Genomic DNA, 14559 nt, shown 5'->3' on the forward strand with positions numbered 1-14559 from the left:
TTTATATTTTAATGGACAGCATTGTTCTAGATCATTTTAGTGATCTTCTCCCCACTTCTTAAATCTCTTTCTTCCCAGCCTCACTATCATTGTCTGGTTCAAGCTCCTCACAATGCATCCTAGTATATTTCTGTGCCTTCGCAATCTCCCTACTCCAATCTCTCTCAGCCATGCTGGACTGTCACCAAGTCAGTCTTAAGAATGAAAGGTTCAAATCAAACCACTCACTACTTAAAATTAAAAAAAAAAAAAACAAAAACAATTACTTCTCTCTGTCCATCAATAAAATCTCGACTATTACAGCCCCCTTGTCCTTGCTCTTCACACATTAGCTCTGATGCAGAGCAAGACAAAGCTTCGTTTAGCTGCAAAAGCGTTACTTTGTGTGTGTGTCTGTGTGTGTGGGCGCCGAGCACATGTGTCAGGAGGAGGAGTCACATGGCATCTCCCAGTGACTTGGACTTGACTGAGCCTGGCTCAGAGAAAGATAGACTTCACAAAGATTTTATAAACTCAAATAGAGTATCTTCTTTCATGAATTCCCAAAGCCACTAACCTGTTGACAAAAACCAGAAGCCTACAAAATAAACAAGGTAGAAGGACAGATTCCTGAAGCTGGGAGGGGCCTTGGCTCCTCCTCTGAGATCCCAAGATTGATAACATTGTGTCTTAAAGATCCCAAATACCTAAACTTTACTCTGCCATAGAGACCGCTGGTTTCTCTCTAACAAGAGGAAGAAGTTTTGATTTTTTGAGGCGGCATCTTACTGTGTTGCCCTGGTTAGAGTGCTGTGGAGTTGAGTGCCATGGTGTCATCGTTACTCACAGAAACCTCAAACTCTTGAGCTCAAGAGATTCTCCTGCTTCTGCCTCCTGAGACACGATGCCTGGCTAGTTTTTCTTTTTTTTTTTTTTTAGTAGACATGGGAACTCACTCTTGCTCAAGCTAGTCTCAAACTCCTAAGCTCAAGCAATCCACCCACCTTAGCCTCCCAGAGTGCTAGGATTAAAGGCATGAGCCTCTGCACTTGGCCTCCCAGCAAACTTTTCTGAAGCAATTAATTGGAGCAACTGGAAATGTTTCACTAGGAGAAGAGCAACAAAACCTCATGCAACCATCAGGCCGTTCAGTACTAGCTCCTGAGTGTCGGAAGACAGGTGGGGCAGACTCATACGGTTTTACCTTTCCAAACTAAGATAAAACATTGTTTTAATACTAAATCTTGTTGTTATTATTAATATTTTTCTAGGTAATCTCACTTTGTTACTCAAGACAAAGCATGCTATTTTTCCCTTCACCGTGAACCTCCACACCAGCTTATCTCAACTACTGCTCATGCCAAGACCTTTCAGACTAACCCTATGCCTTTGCTCAGCCTTTGGCCCCAGCATGGAATGCCAGGTAGTCACAGAATGACAGAATTTGGAGATCAGCTAACCTAATTCTTCATTTTATGAAAATGAGGACCCTGAAGTCCTGAAGCACATGAAGTACATTCGTGATAGAGGCCAGGACCCAGATCAGCTCCCTTCCAGTCCTGTGTTTCTTCTATTACATCACACATTTTTATTCTTTTCTTCTGATTTTGCATATTGAAATTCTACCTATTTTTCAAGATCTAAGATGAATGGCACCTCCTCCATGCTGTCCAGCCAGCAATGACTTACCACTCAGCCTGTCATTTGGCCATGCTCCATCCATAACTTGCTATAGTTTGTGATCTAAGTTCTCTTCTTATATTTTAAGCAGGTTGAAGTTTACATCATAGTGATCTATGTCTAGCAAAATGCCTTCTACATAGGAAACTCTCTGTGTATGTTTGTCAAATAAATGATTGAACAAAGGACCAAGACATAGCAATTAGAGCTTTGACTATTCAGTCCATAATATGAGAAAATGAAATGGATGTGTGAAAATTGAAAGCAAATAAAATAAGCTATGATGGATTCTTATGCCCTGGAACAAAACTCTTCCACATACAATTCAACACTTGTTATTGATTTTTTAAAAAATTAATTTCACTTCTCTTCTTTAAGCCTTTCACTTAACAAGAAGAAGGGAATTAGTGAATTACAGCAGAGACCAAGTATTAAGGATTTAAAGATTAAGTGTAGAAATCCATGTGTCTCCTTAAAACATGCAGAGTGTCAGTTCAGCTGAGTACAGAGAGGCTCCCATCCAAAAATACCCAGTCAAGGAGGAGAGTTGGTTAGTGTTTGTCAGTGGATATTTAAATGTAAAATAACCCATCACTTCAATGCTTCTAGTCCCCTGTGTCTATTAAGTAAATGTTTATTATACTAAATTCCATTTCAAACTGGGAAGCAGAGGAAGTGATTTTTAAAAAGCAAGAATTTTATTATATTCGAGGTTGGAGGGTTAAGTTTGCAAACTCATCCTGTTGAGTCATCCTGGAAAAAGTGCTACATCTCTCAGTGCTGAATATCACTAAGGTCACCAGGTGGCCAAGGGGAGTACTTCAAAGATGCCCATGGGGAAACTCAGCAATAAGGTCTGTAGCACTTTTTCTAGGTTGAGTTCTCAGACTTAACTGCCTGACCTCATGTATCTCACATACAAGATTAGCTTGAAAGGAACAAAACCATCAATATATTTTTTGGTTTTTAAATATGTTATTTACATAGGACTCAAAGTTCGAAAGTAATACTTAGCTCCAAATGAAAATGAATCTTAGTCTCCAAAGGAAAATCCCCCCATACACATAAAAATAACCCCCCAATTCGCTCAAGTAGGTCCTACTAACAACTATTAAAATGGGATGAGAGCGGATAGAAAGAGAGGAAAAGGCAGGCACAGGCTTTCCAGGTTTTTGACATTAAGAGTCAGACCATGGACATTTATGACAGCCAGTGTTTAGTGGCCATGGGGATAAATAGATATTTAAACACTTGACTCAATTCGCTTTGATGCTATGCAACAAGTAATTATTGAATGTGTCTCATCTGTAAGGTAGTGTGCTAGCTAGAAAATATAAGGTAAATTAAAGATGATTACAAATAATTTCTATCCTCCAATTAACCAGAAGTTTTAGGCAGTGTGGATACTGTCCATGGATGAGTTGATGTGAAGATGAGTCCCTCTCTATTTATAGACTTCAGCGCTAATTCTTTGGGGAAGAAGGCATCTGAATTACCTGTGGAACTCTTTCCATTGGTCATTGAACTTATTTGTCTTCCTATAATTTATGGTTTTTCATTTGGCCTAAATCCAAACATTTTCTTTAAATCCATCTTAAAGACATTTCCAGAAATGAAATTTTGGGTAGTTCAGGGATCTGAAGAACTCATTCAAAACATCACTAACCCTTACCCTTATGTTTCATGTCACTTAATTCTATGAAATGGTTTAAAGTGATATTCACTGAAGAACTAATGGAATATAATTTTGCTTTAGGAAGGTAAATTGAATACAAATCAAACTTAAAGGGCACCTCAGGCAAAATTTTACCCAAATGTTAGCTTTTTCAAAAGTTATTCAGGAGTTAATAGTCAGAAGCTGAACTTTCTCTGTCTCTCAAATAAAATGCATACTCTTTAGGAGTTTCTGGGTTTTTTCTTTGTTTGTTTGTCTTGTTTTGTTTTTATCTCTGTAACTCTAATGAGGTCTTCATACAGGGCCTGCTACCCACTCAGCACTCAGTAATATATGTTGTTGAATGAATAGATTAATGAATGAAAAATGTGACTTTCCAGTATCTGGAAACATTCACCTTTTAAACTTAAATTACCTGGAAAAATAAGCAAAGGTAGGAAATGACTCAGTAATGTAAAACAATCCAGAAAAATAGGAGGTGTTTCCCAGGCCTAAAGGGGGAAGTTACACTTTGAAAACAGTGACTGGAGAGGATGGCAGCCGACCCCAGGGGCTACCCAGCTGGACTTTCCAGTGATATCTTGTAGGATGCCCCAGTTGTAGACACTCTCCAGAGGTGTTGACTCCATAGAAACCTCACCACCAAAGCTGTGGCAATGAACCTGATATCCTGGAAATCTCTCCGATATACTGAGCAGAGCTATCCAATTCCAAAGCGTCAACAGGATTTATTGCCAAAGGTTTCTTTGCAAAAGCTAGAGGACATATCATTCTCATATCTTGCCCTCCTTGGTGAGATTTTAAATAAACACACAGTTTCATTCCCGGACTTACTGGCTTGGTACTCTTTGAAACTTCAGTTACAGATCACTCAGAGGAACAGGGTGACCTCCATGAAAGCTCAGGCTTGGAATAGTATGAGAAGGGTAATCACAAGATTAATGTTTTCTCTATCTAAAACTAATTTCAAACTAAAAATAGCTGCAACAGCCTCTACTTAGTCTTAGAGAGGGAGGCAGGCTGGCCAGGGGCAGGGATTACACTGCTGGAGAACACCCACAATGAATTCCCCAATGTTGCAACATTGGATATGTTACTTGGGGACCATGAAGTAGCACTTGTCGCGTGTGCAAGGCATCTTGTTTGATCAATCAGATGTGTAATTAATTCCATTCTTTTTAGAACACAAACAGAAACTCATTATTTTCAAATATCCATTATTTGGTATTTCATATTTTTGCAGGATTTTCAGCACTCGACAGATCATTGGTTTATGTGCCGAATAGTCCCCTTTCTTATTTCCATTTTATGAAGAACATGAAGGAATTTAATTGACGTTACCAAGGTCACCAGCAAAGCCAGGATGAGAAACCTGAGAGCAAATTCTCTCGGCTTCCAAATGTTTTGAAAGTTGGCTCATGTAAAGAAAAAAGAAAGGGAGGGCGGGAGTGATGAAAGAGAACTTCTGGGAATGAAAAAGAGAAACCTGGTCTCTCAATGCCTAGAGGTCTGCACTGCTTCCAAGGATAAGCTTATATTTCAGGCGAAGTTCAAATTAATCCTCACTTTAACTGGATATTTTCCTTATTATATTCCAAATGTTAAAAAATAAATGAAATAATCACAAAAGCGCGATTTTTATAAAATGTGTCCTTATTGGTCTAATTTTTCATGTCAGAGTTTTGCACTTTGGCATATATTTAAATAACTTGGTATTTCAGCGATTTATGCAGATAAAAGATATCACCCATATTACAATCTTTTTTGAGCCAATATTTATGGAAAGCTTGTTCGTCATGTACTAGTCTCATTTCCCGTTCAGTTCTTATAAAAATGGCGTGGAGCAAATACTATCCATATTGTGCTCACTGCACAGATGAGGAAATGATGGATGAAAAAGTTAACTGATTTTCCCAAGGTCACAGAAATAATAAAGAGTAAAGGCTGAATGCAAACAGTCTGAGTGTTTATAATGAAAAAAAAGCCAACAAAAACCAAAACAGAACAAAACTTAGTATAGTCAATCAACCTCATGATCCTGGTCAAAGGCTACTTGTTAGCGCATGAAACTTCTTTTCCTGGAGATTTCTTAAAAACAACAATAATAATAACAACAGAAATCTCAGCAGAATGTTGATTCAATTTAGTGTTTCTAGAATTTCTTATTTCTCCTTCTAGAATTTTCCTTATTTCCATAGGTTTTCTATCAGCTTGATTTCTGGTGTTGTTTTGTACACAGAGACGCTTCATGGTGAACTAAATTCAAATTCCCACTTTGCTCACATAGGGCACATGATCAAAGTTCTTCCAGCCTCTTTCATACTGGCATTCAGTAAATGGTTCCCAAATCTCATGGTTTTTTAAGAAGTTACAGAGAATTTGGAGATTAGGCTGAACAATTTACAAATGAAGAAAATGAAGCCCAGAGAAGTTAAATGATTTTTAAAGGCCTCCAAGCTAGCTTCTTGGAGAAGCAGGAATGAACCCAGGTTGCCGGAGTTCCTAGCCTGCAAAGTTTCACTTCCCCATGTTATGCGGGATTGATTAATATGTGACTGACAATCTCTGCTATTGGAGAAGTTTTCATCAGGCAGGGACGGCATGATTATCTTCACATATAACCAGAGGTACAGTGCTGAGCAGAGAGCGGGGATGTGGCCAAAAGTCTTTTCCATGCCTGTGAGTTTCAAGTTCTAGGTAATGTAGCCAGAGATCCTTGTTGCTATTTTTGTTGACTGCTCCTCTTAACCCCTGCTAATGTGAATCCTCAACGTGTTAGCTGAGCTCTGGAAGCTACACAGACTTCACTTTGGTGGCTTCCCTGTCTTCTGACGCTTTGCTGCAGGATTTTTTAAATGAGTCCTTCTAGGCCTCCCCTCCATGAGGCGCCCTTGTTAACTACAGCTACCAGCTGACTCCTTGAACACATCGAGATGTCAGTAGCCAGGCTCAGGCCTCTCTCTCTGGCTCTGATAGGTTCAAAATTTTATCACTAATGTGGATAAATATACAGAGGATTGCTGAGCCAACTTACACAGATGACACAGATGGGAAGAATAATGAATATGATAATGGGGGCACCAGTTTATAAAAAGCCATGTCGTTTTCAGAATAAAGTCAGCGATAACCTGGTTGCCTCCTTTTAGTCAGACCCACATATGGACAATTATTTTCCTTTCTAGACACTAAAGATATAAACAGAAGAGCATCTAGCATTTTTAATAAGAACAAGAGATGATTCAAAGCATATGACAGATGTAATATGTAAGATGGTTGAAGGAACCAGAATTGTTTGTCCTGGAAGAATATGGTATTTGTCAAAAACAGTGAATGATCTGAGATTTACCCTACTTGAGAACTAACAACTTGGCCTGTGACAGTTTCATGAATGCTAGCAGAAGACACAAGACTTATGGGTCAGAGACAAAGGACAGTTTATTATTGGTGGCAATCTTGTGCCAGTTCCTTAAACCCCAGTTCCCACAAAGCAACACACACACACGGAAAGCCAGATGACGCTTCACACACCGAGTTGCATTACAGGAAAGGAACTCTGACCTCAGGAAATCCTATCTTTTATCATGGCCTGCAAGCAAAGCTGCCCAGCCATTTTTCTAGGGTACGGGAGATAACTATCCCTAACAAAACCTCTCTGAAAAGAACAAAATGTTATCAGAGCCTCTCTTGGAAGACAGGAGAGACCCACAGACACTAAAGTGTGTCTTGAGAGCTGTTGGGTTAACGAGTATTAGAAATTTCTCTTATTCCCGAAGACAAAACAAGGTTAAACGGGTAAAAATTACAGAAAGAAAAATTCTTGGCAGATAGGGAGACAATTTTATGAAAACAGAAGGAGTTCAAAATAGGATGGACACTTTCAGAAGGTAGACAAGTTCAGGAAGAACCATGCAGCCATTTGTTGTTGACTCTTGAGAAAAATATTCCTCTACAGGAAAAGCACTGAATTTAATGGGACTTGAAGCTTCTTTCAACACTCCAATTATCAAAAAATAGAGGGAGTGATAAAAGTGAAGTAACTAGAGGAAAAGGGAGGACAGAAAAGAAGAAAATGTACTTTTAAGTTTGCAGTACTTGGCTGTATGTTTTCTGAAGTTCTAGCTACGTCCCAAGAGGACCCAGAGGTCTCTTTAATAAACCATAGAGAAGGCAGTACCCACAGTTTTTATGAACTTGACGTTGTAATTGCCCTTGTCGCGCCTCTTCAGCTAAGAAAAACAGCTTAAAAGTCTGTTTGGAAATAAAGAAACTTTGAAGCCTTATCCTAGATTGATTATCTTGTGTTTTGAGAAACAGAATCTCGGCTAAAGAATTCTCCACAATCTAACTAAAAATACATCCGGTTGCCCAGAGCCTTAAACTGAAGCTTCAGAAGAAATATCTCAAAAGAAAATACATCATCTGGGGGGCTTTTCTCCAGCAACAAAACATATCTGTCCCTCTCCCTGCCAAAAAAAGACTATGTAAGGTTATTATAACTCTCATGTAGATTAGTAAATGGATATTTTTACCCATGGGTTTGTCAACTGGCTGTTCTGTTTGAATTCATGAGCATAGCACACGTTTTAAGAAGACACAGCGTGTGTGGAGAGGGCACTGTGGTCAGGCCATGTAACCTTCTGCTCCTCTGTTCTTCAAATGCAAAATGAGGGGTGGGAACAGAGACAGCCAAGTTTCTTCCTGCTTTTCAAACTCCTAAGAACTCAGGAAGAGCCCTTTTCTTAAAAGTTGGCATAAGCTTGGTGGCCCAGGGCTGCTAATAGGATCAGAAGAGAATAATGATGGAAATCTCCTCTTAAAGACAGTTTAAAGAGCATCTCTCTTATTCTAAACTGAAGAAAGAAAAGGAGCAAATAATTGGAATGTTGGGAAAGGCTGTGGGGTGGGGGGATGGAAGAGGACCTTGTGGTGCTTTGGGACAAGACATAAGGATACTTTATAGCCAGAGACTGAAGACAAAATTTCTACTGTACTAAATCCAGTGGGGAACCCTATTCTTTAAAAAATGAACTTGGAAAAGACCGCAGCCTGCCTAAAAAGAGTTGGGGCTGGTTCATCCAGCCAGAGCAAGCAGCAGGATAGGGGAGCCCTCATATCTGCATAGTAGACATCTGTCTGGAAATGATTCATTTATCTTTTTTAGAAACAAGAGATACAACAAAGCTTAGAGGGTTCTTTTTTTCTGTCTCAAAACAAGGAAAGAATCTTTTCCGGTGTGGGCCATTTTGATCCTGGATTGCATGTGTACATGTAGGGATTTGACTGAGATCATGGCTCTCCTCCATCACTTTTTGATTAATCAATAAAAGAAACACCCATCTTACATAATTTTTCTCGAGAGACACACTTCATATATCTCACAAATCACATCTCAGATTTTATTCAATACTTCTGAGTTCAGAGTGTTTGTTGAAAATAATTGTTGCAATATGTTTTACGTGTCAACTCTAGAAGTTGACATTTGGAAACTATAAAGTTTTTTTAAAAATAACTTAGAGTGAACAAGTGAAATTTCTCATCACACCAAATTTATCAACATCTTACAATATAAAAACTTCTGTATTTCAGCAAAACCATGTACAATGAATCTAATAAAAAAGGAACTGGAATACATTTTTTTCTGCATACATAAACATCTGTTCTGTCTAACTTTTGCCTCCTAAAACTGATGTTTATATTGCCTTAGCTTTAACCCTTAAGGATAGCAAAAGAATTGTCCATCTTGGAGTGTTTATTAACTTAACAGCAGGAGGCAAGGAAATCCCCTTCACACCTCCTGTTAAACTTGCTTTAGTCAGTGTTTAAGATATTTTAAAAGATCTCTTGGACAGAGAGATGTTGATCTAGAACTTGGGGTCTCTTGGGGCCATAAACCATAGGGTTGTGATTCAGAGCTCAGGCTGAGAATGAGGCTGTGCACATTTTTCTATTCTAGAGAATGACCTTGGAAAGTTTTTTTTTTTTTTTCCATCCTGGGATGCAGATATACATAATAAAAGCCAGCTGCAATCGTTATAAATATCTTGTAAGATAGGCAAAGTGCTGCACTGTTACTCCTATAGCCAGAAAGCCAGAAAAGAGAGGACTTCTGTGACCTTTTGAGAGTATGCCGCTCACCCCAAGGAGCTGAGAGTAATTAAAACAGAAAGCCAGCCCTTCTCACAGGGAGGATCAATTTACTCAGAATGGCCCAAAGCTTTTTATCACTTGTTTTGTCACTCTTGCTCTGAACAAGGGAGAAGCAAGGAGCCCCAGCTAGGGGAGGTTGAACAAGGAGCAGTAATCTGAGAAGGAAAAACAAAAATAGAGTGGGGAATGAAAGGAAGAGAGAAAGGAGCCCAGGCTTTGGGAGGCCCTGCAAAGCCCGCGCTTAAAGGCCTCCTGGAGGGAGGGCAGGTGACCTTTCAGGTCTGCCCCTGTTCCCCAAGCAGATCCCAGGCCTGAGGAAGGGCAGGGAAGCTGGAACCGACCACCCCTCCTCATGTCATTTTCATTCTGATGAATCTGCAGTGACTCCCCCACTTGATTTTTCTGTTGAGGACCCTCAGATGTCCCACTTCACCTACGTCCTTCCCACATAGATTCCAGCTGCCTGGCCAGAACCCCACATCCGCACCTCTGTTTCTTTATTTTATGATTTTTCTCTCCTCTTTTCCTTTGCATGTATCTAAAACACCTCCATTCTCTGAGGTCAAGATCTAATTTATTTTGTAGTAATAACTGACGTTACATAAAACTTTATGCCAAGCACTTACACACAGTTACACCTGAGCCACTGTCTCCTGGGATATCCCTTCAATATTTTGGTCCAGATTCATCTTTTTTCTATATTTTAAGTCCCAGAGTATTTTTTTACTCATCCAACTCTACAGAATCAACCCCTAGATGTTGGAAGGTTGTAGCAAAGTCCATTTTGAATAAGCCCCCAGGGAGACTCTGGAAGTTAGGTTGATCTAAGTTGCTAGAATTTTGACTACTGCTGTTTAAATTTTTCACGTTGTTGAATACCTTTTACCATGATCACGTATGACCTTTATAATAAAAATTTCTTTACAAATTAAATTCCTTAATTAATTCCGATGGGGGGACCATAGGCCTACATTGGTCATTTGAACAATGATTCAATCAGATGCTTTTTTTCTGCTTTCTTTTATTTGTTCTGTCTCCAACAAGGTAGAAAAGTATGAGACCTTACAATTAAGTTCACAAACTCATTCCAGGAAAAGTGCTACATACCTCACTGCTGAATATCATAAAGGTCACCTTTGAAGTAACCCCCTTGGGAAGCTATGCACTGATTCCAGCACTGACTCCCCACTTCAAAGCAAGATTAGAACTCTTTTCTCTGGAATGACCATCAGAGCTGTCATTCTACAACACACAGAAACACACAACAGTGTTAGGGCCAAAATTATTACCACTGAGAGTCCAGTCACACACATGGAAGAAGCAAGAAGTTTATTCAAGCATATGCCTGGGTCACTCCCAAGAGAAAAGCAGAACAGCGGGGAGTGGCCCCTAAACAAAGGCCAGGGAAGCTTTTATACACTTTCTCGCAAGGTACTATGGGTTGCAACAAAATGCTGAAGGAGACAGCTGAAGAAGAAGCTAGTGTCTGGTCACTCATTGGTCACTAGGGAGGTCTTGGGGTTCCTATAGGCTAACTGCCTTTCCGTGGTTGGGGCCTTAGCTGGAATGATAGTGTGTGAACTTTTGATGGGTTGCTGCCGCCTGGGCTGTAGCTGTATACCTGATTTGATTTATGACCTTGGAGCTTCCTGCAGCACTTGCCACCTCCCCCCTCTCCTCCGTGTCTTCCTTCTTCCCCAGCTCTCTTATCTTCTTTTATTTTTGCCACTACCACTACTATTTAAAGGCACAGCAAGGAAAATAGTAATAATAAAAATAGGTTCATAGCTGCTCCCTCTCAACAGCAATAATGAACTCCACTCAGCAAGACACTGACACACATCAACACGAACACAGCTGTGAGATTCTGATATACCAAGGTATGAAACCTTATTGAGTTGTTTGTACAGGGCTGCCAATGTAAGCACACAGTGGTAAGTTTGTGAACTTAGTTGTCAGACCTTGTATGATTGTCATTCCAGAAAAAGAGTTCCAAAATTGCTTTGAAGGGTAGACTAGGAACTGGCATTGCTGCACTGCTTCCCAAGGGGAGTACTTCAAAGGCGACCATAGTGATATTCAGCAATGAGGGATGTAGCACTTTTTCTAGGATGAGTTCATGAACTTAATTGTCAGGCCTCCCATAGGCAAGAGCAAGAATTAGCTTTATCTCTTTCCTCTCTTTCCAGTGCTGGTAATTCCAGGCTCAAAGCAGGGGCTTCATAAATACTCAAGTGACTCTGAATAGACTCTCAAGAGAATAAGACCATATTTAATAAGGACATATGACATAGTTATATTTGAAGGAAAAAAGGAAACCTTACAATTAGGAGGTTAAAGAAGTAGATATTAGTAAGACAGGAAGAATACTCAGGTGACTTAACGGGCCACAAATTAGCAGCAAATATTTTCTTTTAGATCGAGAAGCAAAGAACTTTTGAAAGCATCAATAAACTTGCAGCATGTAGAAATCACAGGTAGTTCACTCTTTTTAATTCAAAACATTCTTAGAAGAGTATGTTTAATTAAAAATCCTACAGCGGAAGAAGAAATTTGAGTAGTCAGAGACAGTTAAGAATCCAAACTCTCATACACTGCTGCTGGGCATGTAAAATGATCAGCTGCTTTGGAAAACAATCTCACTCACGGTTCTTCAAACAGGTAAGCATAAGAATTACCACGGGAACCAGCAATGCCACTCCTGGGTATATAACCGAGAGAAATGAGAACACATGTCCATTTAAAACCTCACACACGAATGATCATAGCAGCATCATACAAAACAGCCAGTGGCTAAATAAAATGTGAGCTATCCAGACAGCGGATACCATTTTGCCATGCGAGGGCTTAAAGTGCTGATCGTGCTGTGACATGGTGCACCTTGAATGCATGCTAAGTGACAGAAGCCACACGTAAGAGGCCAGATGTCACATGATTTCATTTATACAAAATATTCAGAATCGGTCCTTCTGTACACATAGAAAGTACATTAGTGGTTGCCGAGGATTGGGAAGAGGAAGGTAGTGACCGGCTATAAGGTTCTGGAATTCGATAGTGATGAGATGGGAGTGCAACTCTGTGGATATCCTAAAAATCACTCAGCTGTGTACTCTAAAAGGGTAAATTTTATAGCATATAAATCATATTTCAAAAAATCTTTTATTAAGATAAACAAGAAAGGAAATAATCAAGAGGGCGTGTGGGGAGGAGGGGGAACCAGGCAGCAGGAAACCAAAGAATGTAAAAAAAAGAAATAGGAAGCTAGAGAGCGATTTTCCTAAGGGCTGCCTTTGGGGGCATAATCAACTTTTAATTTTTTTTTAATTAGAAAAGATGATGACTAACTGAGGAGACAATCGGAAGCTATGGATTATAAGAACAGCCTAAGGGGTTTGGTTTAGATGCAACTTTTCCTACCAATAAAAGTTGGAATAAGAGGTGTTAGCATCTCCCTCTTCAGCGGACTTCAAGAGGGCTTAGAACGGGTTTATGTGTACAGGACAATTGTGGGAGCCCTTCCTGAAATGGCAAGGGATGACCTCTCATGCTCTTTGCTCATTTTTTTTTCTCTGTGTCTTGGACAAATGTTAAACCTCAGCCTTCAGCACAGCACCTCACCCTCAGTGCATTAGTCCTGGTGAAATAAGAGAGGAGACACTTCTGGTCCTTGAAAAGTTTTATTTGGTGACTATCATCAGTCATAAATGCACATTCCTCTCAAGACTGGTAAAGGCTTCTCCTCTAAACAATTAACTTTTTGTTAAAAAAAAAAAAAAAAAAAAACTTTAAAGCTACACTTGCAACCTATTATTTCCATCATTTGTATAAAGAAAGTAAGTTCAGGTTGGGTATAGTTCCCGCTACTCATATCACTATTAACACGAATACATAGAATATACTTGGCCTACCGGACAGGTTTTTAAACTCTGTAGCCTCCATATTCAGATTTATTTGAAAAATAAAACATCATGCTCACTCGTATTGACCAAGGACAGAACCACGTCTTCCAGGATTTCCCATCACTTCCCAGCACTCCCTGCTTTGGGAGAAGCAAGTAACGGCTTTGGGTCCATTCAGCACAATCCTCCCCCCTCTGCTGAGGTCCTAGATGCCCCTGACCCAAAACAACCTGAGAGGCGACTACAGCACGGAAATCTCTTCTTGGCCTTGTCTCTAGTTACAAGGCAGGTCTTTTCTCACTTTTTATTCTCTGGTCAAATAAGGTAGGGTTGGTTTTACGACAAAGTCTACATGAGTAGTGATGCTTTTGGTTTCACAATCACACACGGTCAAGAATATTCATTCATTTATACAGCAAATAAACAAACGCAAACCTCCTTCTCTGGGGTAGATAATATAAACCTCCATTTCCAACATCCTGAAATGTCTTTAATCCAACTATGTGTTTATAGCATAATGGATTGTGGTCCTAGACTAGATATTGTCAAACTTTGATTTGTTGAGAACATTGACTAAAGGGAATCCTCACCCGGACGGAGAGCACTTCAGTGCCTCGGGAGGAGACCCTGTTCTGTCCCTGCTAGGCCAGGGCATGGTCGAACTGCCCTTTCTCCAGGCCTTCAAGTCCGTCAGCCCAGGTGGAGGTCGGCATGCTCCTGTAAGGGTCCAGGAGAATCCGGAAGCACCTGACGATAAGGATGCCCAAGAAAATAAACAACAAAATAACAAAAACAAATGTCGTTTTCTGCTCCAGAGACATGCTAGAATCTGATGACACGTCCTCAAGGGGCACGAGGGGTGAAGGGACAGGCGGTGCCCCATCCATGGTGCAGGGGAGCCAGAGCACGGGGCCTTCTGCTTTCCTCTTCATCCATCATCAGTCTGCGGTGCTCATGGCGGCTGCGCCCTGCACAGGCTGAGTTATCTGCAGGGAGACAGAAAGAGAAGGAGAGGGGGTGATGATCAAACAGCAGCCTTATTTTCTGGCCTCACAGCCATGTTTTTCAAAGAGAAGAAGAAATCTATACACCAGCTTTCTTTTCACCAGAGACGCTTAATTCTGTATAATTATGGAAAAAAATATTTTACTCTTGCATGAAATTACCAGATTGTTCTCA

At 40.1% G+C, this 14559-nt stretch overlaps 1 protein-coding gene across 1 annotated transcript; it reads right to left on the bottom strand.

Annotated features, from left to right (window-relative positions):
* Window positions 1-14021: 14021 nt before the first annotated feature.
* CTXN3 (cortexin 3) lies at window positions 14022-14267 on the bottom strand. Its single transcript, XM_003782226.1, has one exon. It carries the CDS (start codon window positions 14265-14267, stop codon window positions 14022-14024), a length of 246 nt encoding a protein of 81 aa, XP_003782274.1.
* Between the last annotated feature and the right edge of the window lie 292 nt (window positions 14268-14559).

This window comes from Otolemur garnettii, unplaced genomic scaffold, assembly GCF_000181295.1.
Source record: "Otolemur garnettii isolate 467f Iridium unplaced genomic scaffold, OtoGar3 scaffold00003, whole genome shotgun sequence".
Lineage (NCBI taxonomy): Eukaryota > Metazoa > Chordata > Mammalia > Primates > Galagidae > Otolemur > Otolemur garnettii.

Coding starts and splice junctions, on each gene's coding strand:
- CTXN3 (XM_003782226.1), bottom strand. CDS start 14,267: ATGGATGGGGCACCGCCTGTCCCTTCACCCCTCGTGCCCCTTGAGGAC.